This window comes from Macaca thibetana, chromosome 18 (assembly GCF_024542745.1).
Source record: "Macaca thibetana thibetana isolate TM-01 chromosome 18, ASM2454274v1, whole genome shotgun sequence".
Taxonomy (NCBI): domain Eukaryota; kingdom Metazoa; phylum Chordata; class Mammalia; order Primates; family Cercopithecidae; genus Macaca; species Macaca thibetana.
The window spans coordinates 69,800,776-69,818,595 of NC_065595.1; the positions used below are offsets into that span (position 1 = coordinate 69,800,776).

Genomic DNA, 17,820 nt, shown 5'->3' on the forward strand with positions numbered 1-17,820 from the left:
TGTACATAGAGCTGGGGTGAGAAAGGCGCCCTAACCAGGGGACACAGCCCCGGAGAAGCTATGGCAGCAGCGCCTCTGGGATCTCGAGGAAGGGCAGACGGTGCCGCACAGGTCTGACTGGGGTCTGAGAGCTGCTTTTCTGGCAAGCTCTGTGGTGACCCCGATGCAGGGGTGCTCACTTGAGCAGCATGGAGCTAGAGCAGGTTCTCAAACCCCCACATGAAGAGGGCCACTAGGAGACCAGAATGTTCCATCTCCGCAGGCGGGGTGGGCGGGGGGGTGGGTTTTGAACCAGCACCCCCGGTGAGTCCAGGACCTCTCCACCCAGGACCACCACCTGAGAAGACAGTGGCTTTGCTTCACACTTGTGGCATCCCCACATGGGGAGCAGAACCAGCACCCCCGGTGAGTCCAGGACCTCCCCACCCAGGACCACCACCTGAGAAGACAGTGGCTTTACTTCACACTGTGGCATCCCCACATGGGGAGCAGAACCAGCACCCCCCCAGGTGAGTCCAGGACCTCCCCACCCAGGACCACCACCTGAGAAGACAGTGGCTTTACTTCACACTGTGGCATCCCCACATGGGGAGCAGAACCAGCACCCCCGGTGAGTCCAGGACCTCCCCACCCAGGACCACCACCTGAGAAGACAGTGGCTTTACTTCACACTTGCGGCATCCCCACATGGGGAGCAGAACCAGCACCCCCGGTGAGTCCAGGACCTCCCCACCCAGGACCACCACCTGAGAAGACAGTGGCTTTGCTTCACACTGTGGCATCCCCACATGGGGAGCAGAACCAGCACCCCCGGTGAGTCCAGGACCTCCCCACCCAGGACCACCACCTGAGAAGACAGTGGCTTTACTTCACACTGTGGCATCCCCACATGGGGAGCAGAACCAGCACCCCCGGTGAGTCCAGGACCTCCCCACCCAGGACCACCACCTGAGAAGACAGTGGCTTTACTTCACACTGTGGCATCCCCACATGGGGAGCAGAACCAGCACCCCCGGTGAGTCCAGGACCTCCCCACCCAGGACCACCACCTGAGAAGACAGTGGCTTTACTTCACACTGTGGCATCCCCACATGGGGAGCAGAACCAGCACCCCCGGTGAGTCCAGGACCTCCCCACCCAGGACCACCACCTGAGAAGACAGTGGCTTTACTTCACACTGTGGCATCCCCACATGGGGAGCAGAACCAGCACCCCCGGTGAGTCCAGGACCTCCCCACCCAGGACCACCACCTGAGAAGACAGTGGCTTTACTTCACACTGTGGCATCCCCACATGGGGAGCAGAACCAGCACCCCCGGTGAGTCCAGGACCTCCCCACCCAGGACCACCACCTGAGAAGACAGTGGCTTTACTTCACACTGTGGCATCCCCACATGGGGAGCAGAACCAGCACCCCCGGTGAGTCCAGGACCTCCCCACCCAGGACCACCACCTGAGAAGACAGTGGCTTTACTTCACACTTGTGGCATCCCCACATGGGGAGCAGAACCAGCACCCCCGGTGAGTCCAGGACCTCCCCACCCAGGACCACCACCTGAGAAGACAGTGGCTTTACTTCACACTGTGGCATCCCCACATGGGGAGCAGAACCAGCACCCCCGGTGAGTCCAGGACCTCTCCACCCAGGACCACCACCTGAGAAGACAGTGGCTTTGCTTCACACTGTGGCATCCCCACATGGGGAGCAGAACCAGCACCCCCGGTGAGTCCAGGACCTCCCCACCCAGGACCACCACCTGAGAAGACAGTGGCTTTGCTTCACACTGTGGCATCCCCACATGGGGAGCAGAACCAGCACCCCCGGTGAGTCCAGGACCTCTCCACCCAGGACCACCACCTGAGAAGACAGTGGCTTTGCTTCACACTGTGGCATCCCCACATGGGGAGCAGCCGTAAAGCTACCTGCAAGGGTGGATGGTGTTCCCGCCGTCCACCCTCGCGGCCTCTATGTAGCAGCTGGAAGGGGAATTTTCAGACACCAATTACATCCCATCACTTTACTGCAGAAAGTGATCCAATGGCTTCCCGCTGCTCACAGAACACACCCCAAACCCCAGGGCCCTTGGGAAACTCCAGATCCCAGGGCCAGCCCTTCACAGCTCACCGCACAGGTCAGCCCCAAGTTGCTCCCCTGCTGCGCTCCGGGGTTTCTCACTGATCCTAACCAAATCTGTTTCTGCCCCAGGGGCTTCCTGTTTTCTGATCCTGCTACAACTTATCGTGTCCCATCTGAAACCCCATCTGAAACCTCCTTCCTGTCAGTTTTGTTGTTGACCGTCTCTCCCAGGCAGGAGCGCACCAGGGCAGAGCTCTTTCTGCTTCCCTTCTGTACCCCGAGCATCAGGAATGCTCCCTGGCATTCCGCAGAGACACACACAGCAGGTACACAGAGTTCTTTGAAAGAATGAATGAAACACACATTGGGCTGCTTTAATAGACTGCAACGTTTTTCCAAACTGGAACACTAGTGTCTATGTGAGTGCTGACCACCCACGTCCTTCTGTCTGGCTGTTTTTCTAGTTGCCCTGTTGAGAAGATCCAGCGCCTTCATCCACCAGTCCCACCTCCTGCGGCTAGACCAGATCTGCTTCCTGCTCTCAGACCCACTCTCCCGGCACAGCCAGGCGCACTTCCTGAGACACTCACGGTGGCCATGCGTCTCCGCAGCAGGGCACTTGGTGGCGCCCTGTCACTATGCGGATAAAGTCAAAAGCCCTGAGGGGAGCTTACAGTAGCTTCCAGATTTGCCCTTGCAGCAGAGACCATCTGACCCCAAATGTCCAGTCTCCCCTTCTTCCTTTAGGAACAGAACCCCCAAGTTGGGGCAAGCACAGAGCCGCCTCGCAATCTGCATGCCATGCCTCCCATGCAGATATGTGCGGCCTCGGCACCACGTTCTGCCCCAGAGGATGGGACTGGAAGCAAGACCTGCAACTTCCGAGTCACATCCTCAAAGGACACTGCCTTGCACTTCCTCGTGTCCCATTCCCCCTGGCCACAGGCTACAAAGCAGTTGTGGTGCTGCCCATGCAGGAAGAGAACACCTCGGAGCAACAAGGGAGGACAAAGCTGGGTCCCTGGGTGACTTCGTGGAGCAGACCGCCCCACCCCCTACCTCTTACTAACTAGACTTCCTCTGCTCCTGTTACCGGCCTCTGTGAAGAAACCAAACTATCAGCCCAGCAGCTGCAGGCCTTTCCCGACTCCTTTCTCAGGTCCCCTCTCCTCCCCTCTGAGCTCTGAGAAGGCCGTGGCCCTGCCACATGGAATCATTAACCCTGGAGTCTCCTGATGGAACCGGCACTGCTGGCCTCAGCCAGCCCACTGTCCTCCTCCTTTATGACTCAGTTCAAACATCACCTTCCACATGAGGAGTCTCCAGCTTCTGCGGGCAGAGAGGGGCACTCACCCGACTGTGACTACAGCACTTACACAGGCCAACTGGCAGCCACAGCACTTATCACCCCATGTGTCTGCTCAACCAGCCTGGGTAAGGAGCCCTGCCCCTCTGTCTCTGTCCACCTCCAACAGGCCATGGCGCACCCTGTATGGGGGCTGCCTCATGGGGGTCTCCAGGAACACCTGCTAAGTGAACGCATAGAGTCCTTGGCTGCTGCACACTGAGCTCACAGTTAACTAAACACCAGAGGACTTTTTAATATGTACTCTTGTGTCATCTTATCTAAGCTCACTGGTATTTATGCACTCAGTTTTCCACATTCAAAACATACACAGCTGTGTGTGTGGAGGCGGCGGGTGCTGAGGGCCCTCGGGGCAGCTTGGAGAACTCTGCTGCAATCTGGGTGTGTCGGCCAGGAAAACAGGGCCGAGTCATGGGTTACAGAGGGAAAGAGTGGATTCAGAGGCCGGATGCTGTGTTGCGTTATGCTCTGTTGTTATTTTTCTCTTGAGACAGGGTCCCTCTCTGTTGCCCCAGCTGGAGTGTAGTAGCGCAATCTTGGCTCACTGTGGTCTTGACCTCCTGAACTCAAGCAATCCTCCCACCTCAGCCTCCCCAGTAGCTGCAACTACAAGCATGCGCCACCACGCCCGGATCATTTTTATTTTTATTTTGTAGAGGTGAGGTCTCACTATATTGCCAAGGCTGGTCTCAAACTCCTGGCCTCAAGTGATCCTCCCGCCTCGGCCTCCCAAAGTGCTGGGATTAAGACGTGAGCCACTACACCCAGCCTTCATAATCTTTTTAACTGTTTTCTGTTTTTATTCATATTTATTATTGCAGTTTCTCTGATGACTTTCTTTGTGGGTGTGTTACAGGGAAGGCCATGGGGCTCGAACATGCCTGTGCCTCCTAGCAGCAGGGCAGGTGACCCTGTGGCCAGCCTCTCCCACTAGACCTGGCCTCACAATTGGGTGGCTGTCTTGCGTCAGGTGTGCAAGGCCCTTCACACCCAGCCAGGGCGGCACACCCCATGCCAGGCTCAAGCCCCCTCAGGTGTCCTCCCTCCTGCACCTCCATGTCTTTGGACACGATGTCCCTTGTGCCTGCAATGACATCCCTGGCCACCTCCTGCCTGTCTGTGCCCTCAGCCTCCATCTACTCCAGCACAGCTCCTCCAGGAGGCCGCCCGTCCACCCACTGCCCCGGCTGAGGCCCCTCTTCCTGGGTCAGCTACTGCACAGCCCACTGTACTTGGTCACTGCCCTGTCCCCTCCACTGGACCGTGCACTCCTCCAGCTCTGCATTTCATCCCAGTAGCTCTAGGAACTACCCTCACCCCTGGCAGGGGGCTGATGCCAGCGACATGCACCCATATGCATCAGAAAGGGCTCTATCAGATGTACTCAAGGGCCTTGCATGCATGGGGGCTGCACGAAGTAGCTTCCTTCAGTCACCAACAGACAATGACACTAAGCTAACCTAAAAAAACTCAGAAGCCCTGTCCTGTAGCTCTTCATGAAGAAGACGTATAAGAAAAATTCCCTTCTAGGATGTAATTCTTGTTTTCAACAGTTTCATAACATCAGTGGGAGTACAGAGGGATAACCTACACTCTAGAATCAGCTCTGAATTCAAATTCTATATGGGTTCTCATGGCCTTCGTTTCCTCTTCTGTAATAACAGTCTATCTAACACATTGGGTTGTTTTAAGAATCACATGAGGGATTGTATGAAAAGGTCTTGGTACACAAACTGATTTGTTTACACACAGAAACTCACCAGTATCAGTTGTGAGAACATGTATCTGAGAAAATCTAATGACTTTCTAAGCTAATTTTTGTATTTTTACAAAAAATAAGAACCTACCGTACATGCAATGTACAAGTTGCAAATGGGATGCTAAAATACTAGGTTAAGGCCGGGCGCGGTGGCTCAAGCCTGTAATCCCAGAACTTTGGGAGGCCGAGACGGGCGGATCACGAGGTCAGGAGATCGAGACCATCCTGGCTAACACGGTGAAACCCCGTCTCTACTAAAAAATACAAAAAAAACTAGCCGGGCGAGGTGGCGGGCACCTGTAGTCCCAGCTACTTGGGAGGCTGAGACAGGAGAATGGTGTAAACCGGGGAGGCGGAGCTTGCAGTGAGCTGAGATCCGGCCACTGCACTCCAGCCTGGGCGACAGAGGGAGACTCCATCGCAAAAAAAAAAAAAAAAAAAAAAAAAAAAAAACTAGGTTAAGAAAAGTTTAATTCACAAATTGTCCTATGCTAAGAGAAAAGGTGATGAAAAGTGCTGTATTTCTAAATCAGTGAGACTCAAGCCGCCCTGCCCTTTGGCCAGGATCACATCCACAGGGCGGGGGAGAATGTGGGGTTGCCAGGTAAGTTCCTGCTGAACCCCTTTCCCACAGCTGTTTTCCCTCAGTCTTAGAAAGATTTTAAATACTCTCCACCAGCAATAAGTTAGGTATCCTGGTTTTTAATTAATGTTTTTCAGCTACTCGCTAACTAAGCATGCACTTCACAGACCCCTGTGGCTCGGCTCTCCTTCCAGTAGCCTTCTGTTAATGTGTAACATATACAATATGGGCCTGAAGTCACTGAAGCCTGAATTTCAAATCTAAAAGCAAAGGTCCCCATCAACTCCAGCTTCAGAGACATCCTAGACTCACATATTCATGGAGACGTCCGAATATCTTTCCTGTCTCATCCCATCTCGGTCGTGTGCTCCTGTCCCCATCCGACCTTTATGCCTGTCACTGCAGGGCAGCTGGTATGTGCTCTGGAACCCAGGCTGTACGTCACCCACAGAGCAGCACGCTGGAGCCTTGCCAGAGTGCGGTTTCAACAGGCAACGTGTCTTTCTTTCCCTGTGTCAGGTCAGGAAGATGTGGCCGCTGGAGGTGTGCGCCTGACAACACGCCCCATGGTTATGCTTCCAGATTGACTGCAACACCACTGAATGTTTATGCTTCCAGATTGACTGCAACACCAGTGAATGTTTATGCTTCCAGATTGACTGCAACACCAGTGAATGTGCCGTGATGGTTCACTTTATGTGTCAACTTGACTGAGCTATGGGGAGCGCAGATATTTGGTCAAACACTGTTCTGAGCTGGGCGTGGTAGCTCATGCCTGTAATCCCAGCACTGGAAGGCTGAGGCGGCAGATCATCTGAGGTCAGGAGTTCAAGACCAGCCTGGGCAACATGGGGAAACCCCGTCTCTACTAAAAATACAAACATTTTTAGCTGGGTGTGCTGGCGCATGCCTGTAATCCCAGCTACTCGGGAGGCTGAGGTAGGAGAATCGCTTGAGCCCAGGAAGTGGAGGTTGCAGTGAGCCAAGATTACACCACTGCACTCCATCCTGAGAGACAGAGCAAGACTCCATCTCAAAAAAAAAAAAAAAAAAAAAAAGTTCTGGGTGTTTCTGCAAGGGCATCAGCATCTTCATCAGGAAAGTAGATCCCCCTCCTTCCTGTGCACAGGCCTTGTCCAATCAGCTGAGGCCCCAACAGAATGAAGCCCTGTGGCCTTCGAACTGGAACATCAGCTGTCTCCCTGGGTCTGCCAGCTGCCAGCCCTCCCTGCAGACTGGACCCACCCACCTCCTGCCAGTCCCGTTTCTCTGAAAAACCTGATACATGGGACAATCAATAAAACCTACCAGTTCATCAGGTACCCAGGTAATAACATGCCTATCACATCGTGTCATGTGGCACATGTGGTCAGCAGTTCAGTTGTTGATGCATCACAAATCTCTGCACAACCTCAACCCTGGGAGGAAGAGGAGGAGCTGGTCCAAGCAGACGTGGCTCCCAGGCCAGCCCACCTCAGGTTCTCGAATCCTCAATGCCTCCTTTAGTCTTGTGGCTGTATTTCTCCTCACCTTGATATCTAGTCGCCCTCCGCCCTGACAAGGCACTGGCACCTTCCATACCAATGCCAGCAGCCACCGGCCACCCACATCCCAGCTGCACTCCCTGTGTTGGAGGCCCGTGGCCTGCGGCCCCTGCCTCCTCTAGTGGCTTTCCTCCTATCTCCCCACCATTCTGCGGCTCATCCCCCTCCCACCATTCCTTGAAAGCGGGTGTTTGCAAGCCCTCGGCCCTGCCTTCAGCCGCTGAGCTTCCTGGAGATGGGCTCCACCTCACGCCCTGCCCAGCTCCATGGCCTGAGCTCACACGGACAGAGCGCTTCCTCCGCCCTGCGCTGTTCTGAGCACTTCACAGGTACATTGACTCCACGCCGTAACTCTGAGGGCAGCAAACGTTATTCTCCTCATGTTAAAGATGAGGAAACAGAGGCACAAAGAAATGGAGAAAGTTGTCCAAGGCCGCGCAGCTGTAAGCTACAGGAAAGGGGATCCCAGCACCACAGTCCAAGTCCACCACCGCTAAACAGAGCCGATCCCACGGCTGTAGCCATCACGATTACTTCCTAATCCCTCTCCAGCTCACATTTCTCTCAAAAGCACTGACAGCCAGCCAGTTGCATGAGTCAGAAACCCAGAAGTCCTTTATTCCCACGTCTCCCTCAATGTACAACTCATCGTCAAGTCCACCCCGGCTCACAGACACCAAGTGCCACACCCCATCAGTTCGAGCAGGAGACCCACCTCCAACTCTGCCCTCCACACACGGCCCCCAAGTCCTGACCTCCTCTCTCCCACCTCAAACGTCAGCCAAGGTGCTTTGCTTGCAGGCCCTCAGGGCTGTGATCTTTTGCCCCTTCTGCTTTTCATCTTCTCTACTGGCCCCGACCCCTCGTCTTCCCTCTCCCCTCCCCAAGTCCATCGCCTAACTTTCCTAGCTGACTCCTGCTTTTCTTTTTTTGAGACGGAGTCTGGCTCTGTCGCCCAGGCTGGAGTGCAGTGGCCGGATCTCAGCTCACTGCAAGCTCCGCCTCCCGGGTTTACGCCATTCTCCTGCCTCAGCCTCCCGAGTAGCTGGGACTACAGGCGCCCGCCACCTCGCCTAGCTAGTTTTTCGTATTTTTTTTTTTAGTAGAGACAGGATTTCACCGTGTTAGCCAGGATGGTCTCGATCTCCTGACCTCGTGATCCGCCCGCCTTGGCCTCCCAAAGTGCTGGGATTACAGGCTTGAGCCACCGCGCCCGGCTCCTGCTTTTCTTTCTAAAGACACACTCAGCTGTGACTTCTTCCAGGAAGTTGTCCCCATCCCAGGCACTGGGATGGCCTCCCAGTCCCCCTGCATACTGCAGTGACCCGCGCCTGGCCAGGTCTGCACCTCTTCCATCTCTCACACGAGAGGTGAGCCCAGGGGCAGGGCGCCAGTCTGCAGAAGGCCTCCTGCAATGTTCATAGCAGGCTGGGGCAGAGCTGGGACAGCAGACACAGGATCCTGAGACTGGCTCAGCCTAGAGACCAGGGCCTTCCCTCACCTCCCACAGAAGAGAGAAGATGCAAACCAGGCTCCAGGCTCCAGTCTCCACTGGGCCCAGGAGGAGGCAGGGAGAGAGGGAGGGGCCTGGACTCCTGAACTCCCGAACTCCGAACTCCCCTCTCCTCCACGTCTCAACTCCCCATGCCTTTGAGCTCTGCCTTCCTCCACCCCTAAAGCTCGGGGAGGGTGGGGCCTGTATCTCACTAGGAGCCTCTCCATCCTCTGGCTGAGTGATTTCACCCACCCTCCTGCCCCAAACTCCAAAGACAGTAATCTCCCAAGGGCAGTACTTCATTTGGGTGAGCAAGTGACTATCTCAGGGCCACAGAGTCCAGGACTCACTCTCCCCGTGGAGATGAGCCCTCTATCAGCCTCTCCTTAAGGGGGCACAGGTGGGGCCTCCCTGGCACCGTGGAGTGCCAAGGGCTGGGATGAGGCTGCCCAGCGGCAGGGGCAATGCCTTCTGCCCTCCCCCTTCTTCTCAGATAGCTTTTGTTAGCAAAACGGGTAGGAAATGACAGGGACCTCTCAGGGTCAGGAGCAGTGGGCCTCGGACCCTTGGAGACCATGTGCTGACCCACGCCCCACCAAAGGGGCAGCTGCCACTCTGTGCCTGCCAGCTGCTGTCACAGGAATTCTGTCTCGGCTGATGTTTGAAATGTTGGAGAGTTTTCAAATTTCTCACGTAGGCTGACCCCACCCTGCAGAGCTAAGCAAACACTGTAGGCGTGGACCAGGCGAGGCAGGGGCTGGAGGCCATCACCAGCGCCTCGTCTCCTCCTCCTGCCTCCCCTTCCTCCAGTGACGGGTGCGCTCAGCCCAGGCAGGAAGAGCAGGGAAGCCTTTTCTGGAGAAATGAACCACTTCAGAAATGACCTCCACAAACTGGCATTTGTGAGGCTCCCAAGGAGGAAAACGGGAGGCGGACCCGGGCTCATCCAACGGCAAAGCCCATCAGTGGCCAAGCCTGTTCTCCTCCTGTCCGGGACATGGCCCTAAATACCATCTCCAGGAACGTGACTTCCGCACTGCATCTCTGCCATCAGCTCGGGTGCAAATCCAACATCTCCACTTAGTGAAACCCTGTCTCCACAAAAAATTTAAAAATACGTATTATCCAGGCATGGGGATGCATTCCTGTAGTCCCAGCTACTCAAGAGGCTAAGGTGGGAGAATCACTTGAGCCCAGGAGGTGGAAGCTGTGATTGCACCACTGCACTCCAGCCAGGGAAACAAAGTGAGACTGTCTCAAAAAACTAAAATAAGAAATCTACTGGCAATTCGAGCTTAACCTACGCAGAAGAGAACACTCGACTCCCAGCTCCAAACCTGTTCCTCCTGCAGTTTTGCCATCTCGGGAAGTGGCAAATCCATTCAACCAGCTTTTCAGGCCTAAACCCTTGAAGTCATCCTTGGCTCCTCTCTTTCTCTCACACCCTACATCTAACCCAGAGGCAAATCCAGTCACCTAAGCCTTCAAAGCACATCTTTTTCACCACCTTCTTCGCTGCACCCCAGTCAAATCCACACTCATTTCTCACGTGGCTTCCTATCAGACACCTGACTCTGGTCCCGCTAGTGTCCCACACTGACCACATGCAGCAGCCAGGGTGGTCCCCTATATACAGTCCTGTAAAGCCCCACGCAAGACTCTGCCCCAAACCTCCCCTCACACTCAAGAGTAAAAAGGCTAAAGTCCTTTCCTGAGTTGTTCAATGATTCTTTGGTGGATGAATAAGTTTATAATCAATGCTTTATTACCATCATTTTAATGCTTTATTACCATTATTTAAAAGCATGATTTTAAATAATATCAAAGAAGCCAGTAAACGGCTGGGCACAGTGGCTCACGCCTATAATCCCAGCACTTTGGGAGGCCAAGGCAGGTGATCACCTGAGGTCAGGAGTTCGAGACCGGCCTGGCCAACATGGTGAAACCCCGTCTCGACTAAAAATACAAAAGTTAGCCAGGCATGGTGGCGCATGCCTGTAACCCCAGCTACTCGGGAGGCTGAGGCAGGAGAATTGCTCGAGCCTGGGAGGCAGAGGCTGCAGTGAGCTAACATCGTGCCACTGCACTACAGCCTGGGTGACACAGTGAGACTGTCTCAAAAAAAAAAAAAGCCAATAAACATGTGCATCTAAGTTCATTAATTATCTAAGAAATGCAAATTAAAATCACAATAAAATATCACCTCAAGCCCATCAGAATGGCTACAATATAAAAGACCATACCACATGTTATGGAAGACGTGGGGAAATGGGAACCCTCACACACTGCTGGATGGAGTGTAACTTGGTACATCCTCTTTAAAGAACTACTTGGCAGAATTTACATTCCCAATGACACAGCAATTCTACTCCTACTATTAATAAATCCCCAACAGAAATGCATACACACATCATCAAAAGACACGTGCAAGAAAGTTCACAGCAACATTATCCGTATTAACTCCAAACTGGACATTATCCAGTTTGCTCAAGAGTTGAATGAGGCCGGGCACAGTAGCTCGTGCCTGTAATCCCAGCACTTTAGGAGGCCAAGGCGGGTGGATCATTTGAGGTCAGGAGTTCTAGATCAGCCTGGCCAATATGGTGAAACTCTGTCTCTACCAAAAATACAAAAATTAGCCAGGTGTGGTGGCGCATGCCTGTAGACCCAGCTATTCAGGAGGCTATGGCAGGAGAATCGGTTGAACCCGGGAGGCAGAGGTTTTTGGTGAGCCAAGATCATGCCACTGCACACCAGCCTGAGCAAGAGAGCTAGATGTCATCTCAAAAAATAAATAAACAAAACTAAATAACAAACGAATAAAACAGTTGAATGAATAGTGATGTACTCACATAATAAAATACCATGCAGCAGAAGTTCCCATAGTACCACTCCAGACTGGCAGCCTCAGTGTCAGTTGGAAATGTTAGAAATGCGCATTCTGGTGCCCACTCCAGACCTAGTGAATGAGAAACCCTGCGGTGGGACTCAATTTGCCTTAATGAGCCCTCTTGGACTTCCAACACAGCCAAAGCTGGAGAAGCACTGCTCCAGAGCAGTGACCCAAGGAGTGTGACCACATCAAGGAGATCGTAAGAAATTCTGCTGGGAAGATAGATGGCTCACAATAGGTACACAGAAAACTAGACAAATGCAAAGCAAAACAAAATTTTCTTTAAGGAAAATACAAGTTGCATTAGAAAGAAAGGAATACACTGCTGGGCTGAACCATGAGTTACATTTGCATGGCCATCCGAACATGGACACCTATGGAACCACACGGACAGGGCAGCTACACGGCATCACACTGAATAATTCTATCAACAATGAACAACTCAAGAAAGCATGACAGAAGCATATTACTTAGAAATGGGTGTAACTTGGCCGGGCACGGTGGCTCAAGCCTATAATCCCAGCACTTTGGGAGGCCGAGACGGGCAGATCACGAGGTCAGGAGATCGAGACCATCCTGGCTAACACGGTGAAACCCCGTCTCTACTAAAAAATACAAAAACTAGCCAGGCGAGGTGACGGGCGCCTGTAGTCCCAGCTACTCGGGAGGCTGAGGCAGGAGAATGACGTAAACCCGGGAGGCGGAGCTTGCAGTGAGCTGAGATCCGGCCACTGCACTCCAGCCTAGGTGACAGAGCAAGACTCCGTCTCCAAAACAGAAAAAAAAAAAAAAAAAAATGGGTGTAACTCTCAGAAAATGGAAAACAGGGACTCTGGACACAGGACAAGGGGTGGGGAACGCGGGCCGGGTGCTGCTGTTCTTCATCATGTGCTCTCCGTGTTACTTCACTCATGAAATTCCCGGTATGAATAACCAGCAAAAAGGAAAATCACAATCAAAACAACACTGTGTTGGTAAAGCCAGATGGACAAGTAGGGACACGGGTCCAGGGCCCACCAATGTGCCTTCTGCCCTGAGGAGCCAGAGGTAGACAGAAGAATATTCACATTCCAAGGACCCACTGTGTGGAGGGTACACCACCGGGCAAGGATAAATAAAGTTGTGAGGACTGCCAGCTCAGCAGGACCACGTGGGGCACAGGAAAGACAGGGAAGGTCACCTGAGAAGCGATCTGTGAAGGAAGGGGCTCCGGAGCCGGGCTCTGGAGACAGGGAATGGTTTCCATCCTCCACAGGCCAGAAGAAAGGCAAGAAAATGCAACGTGTGTTTTGCAAACACCAAGCAGAGCAACCAGATCTGGCCGGACATGGGGACAACAGGCCCACTTTGCAAGGTCAGGCCTCCGGAAGCACAACCTGCAAGGGTGTGCAAGGCCAACTAGAGAAGGGGGAAGTCTGCAGTCCTGAGGCGCAGTGCTGGGTTTTTCTTTTTCTGCTTTGTCCTGAGATTTTGTTACATGTAAACAGAGATGAATTTCCTGTGAAGCTAATGACCCTTAAGCGTCAAGGCCCCCACTTGCCTGCAAGGGACCCCAACAAAGTGTTCACAAAGCCGTATACAAACCCCTTTTCTAATGGGCAAAAGTCAGCTGTTTTGACTGTAGATCTAACTTTGTGCCTTTCCACTTGAACTGTCCCTCCATCAGACTTTGCATAGGTGGCACTGGCGTGGATACAGCCAGTGTGGGCTAAAGGTAAGCTGAGTAGATGCACTAACTGCTTCAATAGGGTTTGCAGTCAATTTCTCTGTAAGTTACTGAGAGCCATCCAGTATAGAAAGGACTTCCAGACATACTCCCCTGTCCATCACGCCAACCGACCTGGCATGGTGACAAAAACATACAGGACCAGAGGAGCATGTGAGGTGGACACAGGCACCGGCACTGGAAATGTGTGGATCACAGAAATAAACCAGATTTCAACTGCACAGAGGCAGAAGCGAGTCTGTGAAAAACAGACTCACTTACAACTAATGTATTAAAAAATTTATAGAAGGTTTTCAATTTGATGGCATCCTAAAAATTTATATGGCCAATTGTTACCAGTAACAAGTTTGAAGCCTAAATTTTCTAAATTATCAGTAATAAATTTCAATCAGCCAAGCAACAGGAAACACTGAATTTATCTTTCTATTCTCCCCATATAAAATATTACAAAATCATTGCCATTCAAAAGATTAAAACAGGACGAAGCCAGAAAAAAGGCAAAAAGTATTACAGAAATATGAGAAGCGATGAAAGAATTGTTGTTTTTGTATATTTTGTGATATTTGCAGTATTTCTCAGCATCTTAAAAATTTATAGATGTGATGGTTCTTAAATAACTTTTATATCTAAGCTTGATTTTGTAATTTTGTACTTTTTTTTTTGAAACAGTTTCGCTCTTATCACCCAGGTTGGAGTGCAGTGGCACAATCTAGGCTCACTGCATCTTCCGCATCCCAGATTCTAGGGATTCTCCTGCCTCAGCCTCCTTAGTAGCAGGGATTACAAGCGCGTACCACCACGCCTGACTGATTTTCGTAATTTTAGTAGAGACCGGGTTTCACCATGTTGGCCAGACTGGTCTCAAACTCCCGACCTCAGGTGATCCACACGCCTCGGCCTCCCAAAGTGCTGAGGTTACAGGCGTGAGCCACCACGCCTGGCAAATCTTGTATTTTCTTAAAGAAGGCCCCCTAAATTGTCTAAGTTTCTGGCCCAACAAAAGCTGGCTCAACCCCGCGGGGGGATTTGAAAGGCAGAGCTGTCTACAATACTTCTGTTCTCACATCACATAAAAGATGACAACCATCCACATCAGTGAATACTGTCATCTGCAGTTGGGGTGGGGCTGTGGTCACTCCCCACCCAAAAGCCCAACAGCCAGGGAGGAGGCTCCCATCACAGTGTGGGCAGCTGGAACTAGGAGGGCAGGGATGATCCCCAGCGTCACTGAAGGAAGAGTGGCACAGAAGCATGGAGGGGCAGGTGAGGAAATCAGGAGCCTGGAACAGGGAAGCCTGCCAGGATTGGGGCCGAGGGGAAATGGAAGCAGCTTCTCCAGGGCCGCCTTGAGCGGAACCAGTGTCTAAGACGGAAAGGACAGTGCACCTTTATCTCTTGGAAGGTCTCTCCCTCGGCTCCCTAACCTTTCAGCATCTAGAACCCAGACTCCATCTCAGGGGCAGCTGAGAGCAGCGAACAACAGAGCGGTAGAATGCTGGGTGCTGGTGAAGGGTGGGTATCTGGGGCCACTGAGACTTTGCCAACATGCTCTTCACTAAGGAGAACTCCAAAAGGATCACCACTCACGACCTTTTTACGCCCCGAACCAGGCCATCTGGCTAAAGGATATGTTTTCTCCAGTCAGCACCCGATTGCATTAGAAGACAATCTGTCCCTCTTTACACAGGTTCCGAAGACCTTGTGTGGCTTCTGTTTGTCCCAGGGGCAGACCTTCAGGCCATTCCCTCAGCACTGCCCTGCAGGCAGGAAGCATCAGCATAATGCCTGAGGGGGAGCCCCGGCGGCCCGGGTTTCCTGACCAGACTCCTAATGGCAGCATCTTTATTTCAACCCTCTCCCACGTTTAAAAAAGGCTTTTTTGTTGTTGGCAAGTTGCAAAGACATAAAATATCTCAAGTTAAAAGTCACAGGAGCCTTAGAACTGTTCCTGCTCTATTGCAAGCTCCTTACGCACATTTGTTAAATAATAACATAAAATTTTAACACCTTCTGTTTCTTCAAGGATCTAAATTTGAAAACCACAGAAACTCCTAACTTAGCTCGCCAGGGTTTACACAGCAATGTCTGAATCCTAAGCTGGCTTTTCACTGCCTCAAGGAAGAACTTTTAGGAACCTAAAAGTTCCTAAATATCTGGCTGATGCTTGCTCTGGAAGGAAAGCTGGAAGGAGGAGACCCGTGTTCACGCACATAGCAGACCTACTTTCCAGGAAGAACGCGTGCACTGAAGCTACAAGCTTCATCGGCCTTGCAGGAAGGTTTAGGGTCCTCCTTACAGGAGGAAAAGGTCAAAGGATGGAGTTTCACAACACTCTTTTAAATTCATTCATTCTTTACAGTCTGAGGCTTGGGTCCTTAAAACCACAAAGGGAAGGAAGACCCTTCAACAAAAAATGTGTCTACTTAGTATTGCAGATTAATTTTTAAACAGGATTAGAGGATTTGCACCAAGGTAAAGCATTATCCACTTTATGACGACTCACTTCAAATTTAAGATTGGTAACAGTCCGATTTTACCATCTAGGGAAACTGGTAGAGCATTTTCGGACTGTCAGACCTCAAAAGAAAAAAAAATGCTCTTTGAATATAAAAGGCCAATCTGCCCACAGCACACCTCCTGTCTCTCAAATCTCCGAAAATAATCACTTTTTTTTCTTTTTTTGAGACGGAGTTTCGCTATTGTTGCCCAGGCTGGTGTGCAATGGCGCGATCTCAGCTCACTGCAACCTCCACCTCCCAGGATCAAGTGATTCTCCTGCCTCAGCCTCCCAAATAGCTAGGACTAAGGAGCGCGCCACCATGCCCAGCTAATTTTGTATTTTCAGGAGAGACGGGGTTTCACCATGTTGGTCAGGCTGGTCTCAAACTCCTGACCTTAGGTGATCCACCCACCTGGGCCTCCCAAAGTGCTGGGATTACAGGCGTGAGCCACCGCGCCCGGCCCACAATCACCTCCTAAGAGGCAAACATGGAGTAAGCCATCTTACAGTCCTGGGAGAACCAACACTCGCTTGCCTACCAGTACTGACGGTGTGTCAGGCACTGCTGAAGGTACTGAGGAAAGTGGAAGGAACAATCACAAAAATCAAAAAGAGAGGAACTGCAACTCCATTTTAAACCCTGCTCGCTGGTTTTCGGTAGCTCTGCGGCTCGGTTTTCATCCTTCCGGGCAGTGTAACAAGTTCCTCCTGAACTCTTGAGTCCGTGCCCGTCGTGGAGTGGAGCCACTTTCAAGGTGTGGGTCAGAGTAAGTTTGGGTTGAGGATGCTGCAGCCAGGACAATCAAACGGCAGCCCAGCCAGATCAGATCCCCACGCGGCTGGGGCTTACCCCGGGCTGCCTCCCGCGAGCTGAATCCATTCATAGGTCCTTAAAAATCAACAGCCCTGGACGCTAGCCCTGGAGAGATTTCTACATCCTGACCACTCACTCAAACGCAAAGGTCACGTTAGCGGCTCAACTCCAAAGCAGAGGGGCTCGCCGCCAGGGCTCCGGGGGCTGGAGAAGGGCGCGGGAGGTGTGTCCAGGACACCAGCACAAAGGCTCCTTTCACCGCGCCGCTCCCCGCGCCCTCGGGTGCGGACTCCGGGTGCCCGCCGGCTGCGCGCCAGGACCCCGCCACTCCAGGCGGCTCCCAAGGCCCACGCGCTTCTGCTCCGCCCGGAGTTCCGAGCCGAGCCGCGGCGCTCACCTGTCCCGCCCGCAGCGCCAGCTGCACAGCCGCCTGGAAGCACTCCTCCCAGGGGCCGGCCGCCGGCGCCGCCTGGTCCTCGCCGCTCGGCTTCATCGCGGCCTCGCCGGGCCCCTCCACCTCCAGCCCCCCTCGGCGGGACTCCGGCTCCCACCGGATCCCGCCGTCCCGCCGCCAGGCTCCAGACTCCCTCTGCCTGCTCCCGCAGCTCTGCGCCTAGTCCGCCGCCCGTCCCACACCTGCGCTGGCGGGAAGGGCAGCCAGCGGGCCGCGGGAGCCGCGCGTCCTCCTTTCCGCTCCCCGCCCTCCGCCCCGCCCCGCCCCGTGCCGAGCCAGGCCCAGCTCCCTGCCCCGCTCCCCGCCCCGCTCCCCGCTCCCGCGCCCGGCCCCGCTCTGCACTGCCCGCCCCGCCCCACGCAGAGCCCGGCCCCGCCCCTCTCTTCCCCGCCCCTTGGCGCTCCCGGCCCCGCCCCGCACCCGTTGCCGCTTCTGGCCTCGCCCCGCGCCGTGCCCCGCCCCGTCCTGCACCGCCCCTCCCGCTCCCCTCTGCGCCCCACACCTGGCCCCGCCCCTCGGGCTAGCGTTGAACACAAATCAGTGCCAAGCTCCGCCCCCCTGGTGCGGCCTCACCCTCCCTGCTCGGGGCGGACCCAACCCTGCTCCGCC

The 17,820-nt window shown here is 53.5% G+C and overlaps 1 protein-coding gene across 2 annotated transcripts in view; it reads right to left on the reverse strand.

Annotated features, from left to right (window-relative positions):
* IMPA2 (inositol monophosphatase 2) overlaps positions 1-17,497 on the reverse strand; it is a 49,427-nt gene extending 31,930 nt beyond the window's left edge. Inside the window, exon 1 of one of the 2 annotated variants that reach the window (XM_050767402.1) lies at positions 17,155-17,497. In XM_050767402.1, coding sequence (XP_050623359.1) covers positions 17,155-17,250 — 96 coding nt within the window. In that variant the 5' untranslated portion in view covers positions 17,251-17,497. Of the gene's footprint in view, positions 1-11,676; positions 12,151-17,154 lie in introns of those variants that run through there. The other variant, XM_050767403.1, reaches the window with a different exon arrangement.
* Between the last annotated feature and the right edge of the window lie 323 nt (positions 17,498-17,820).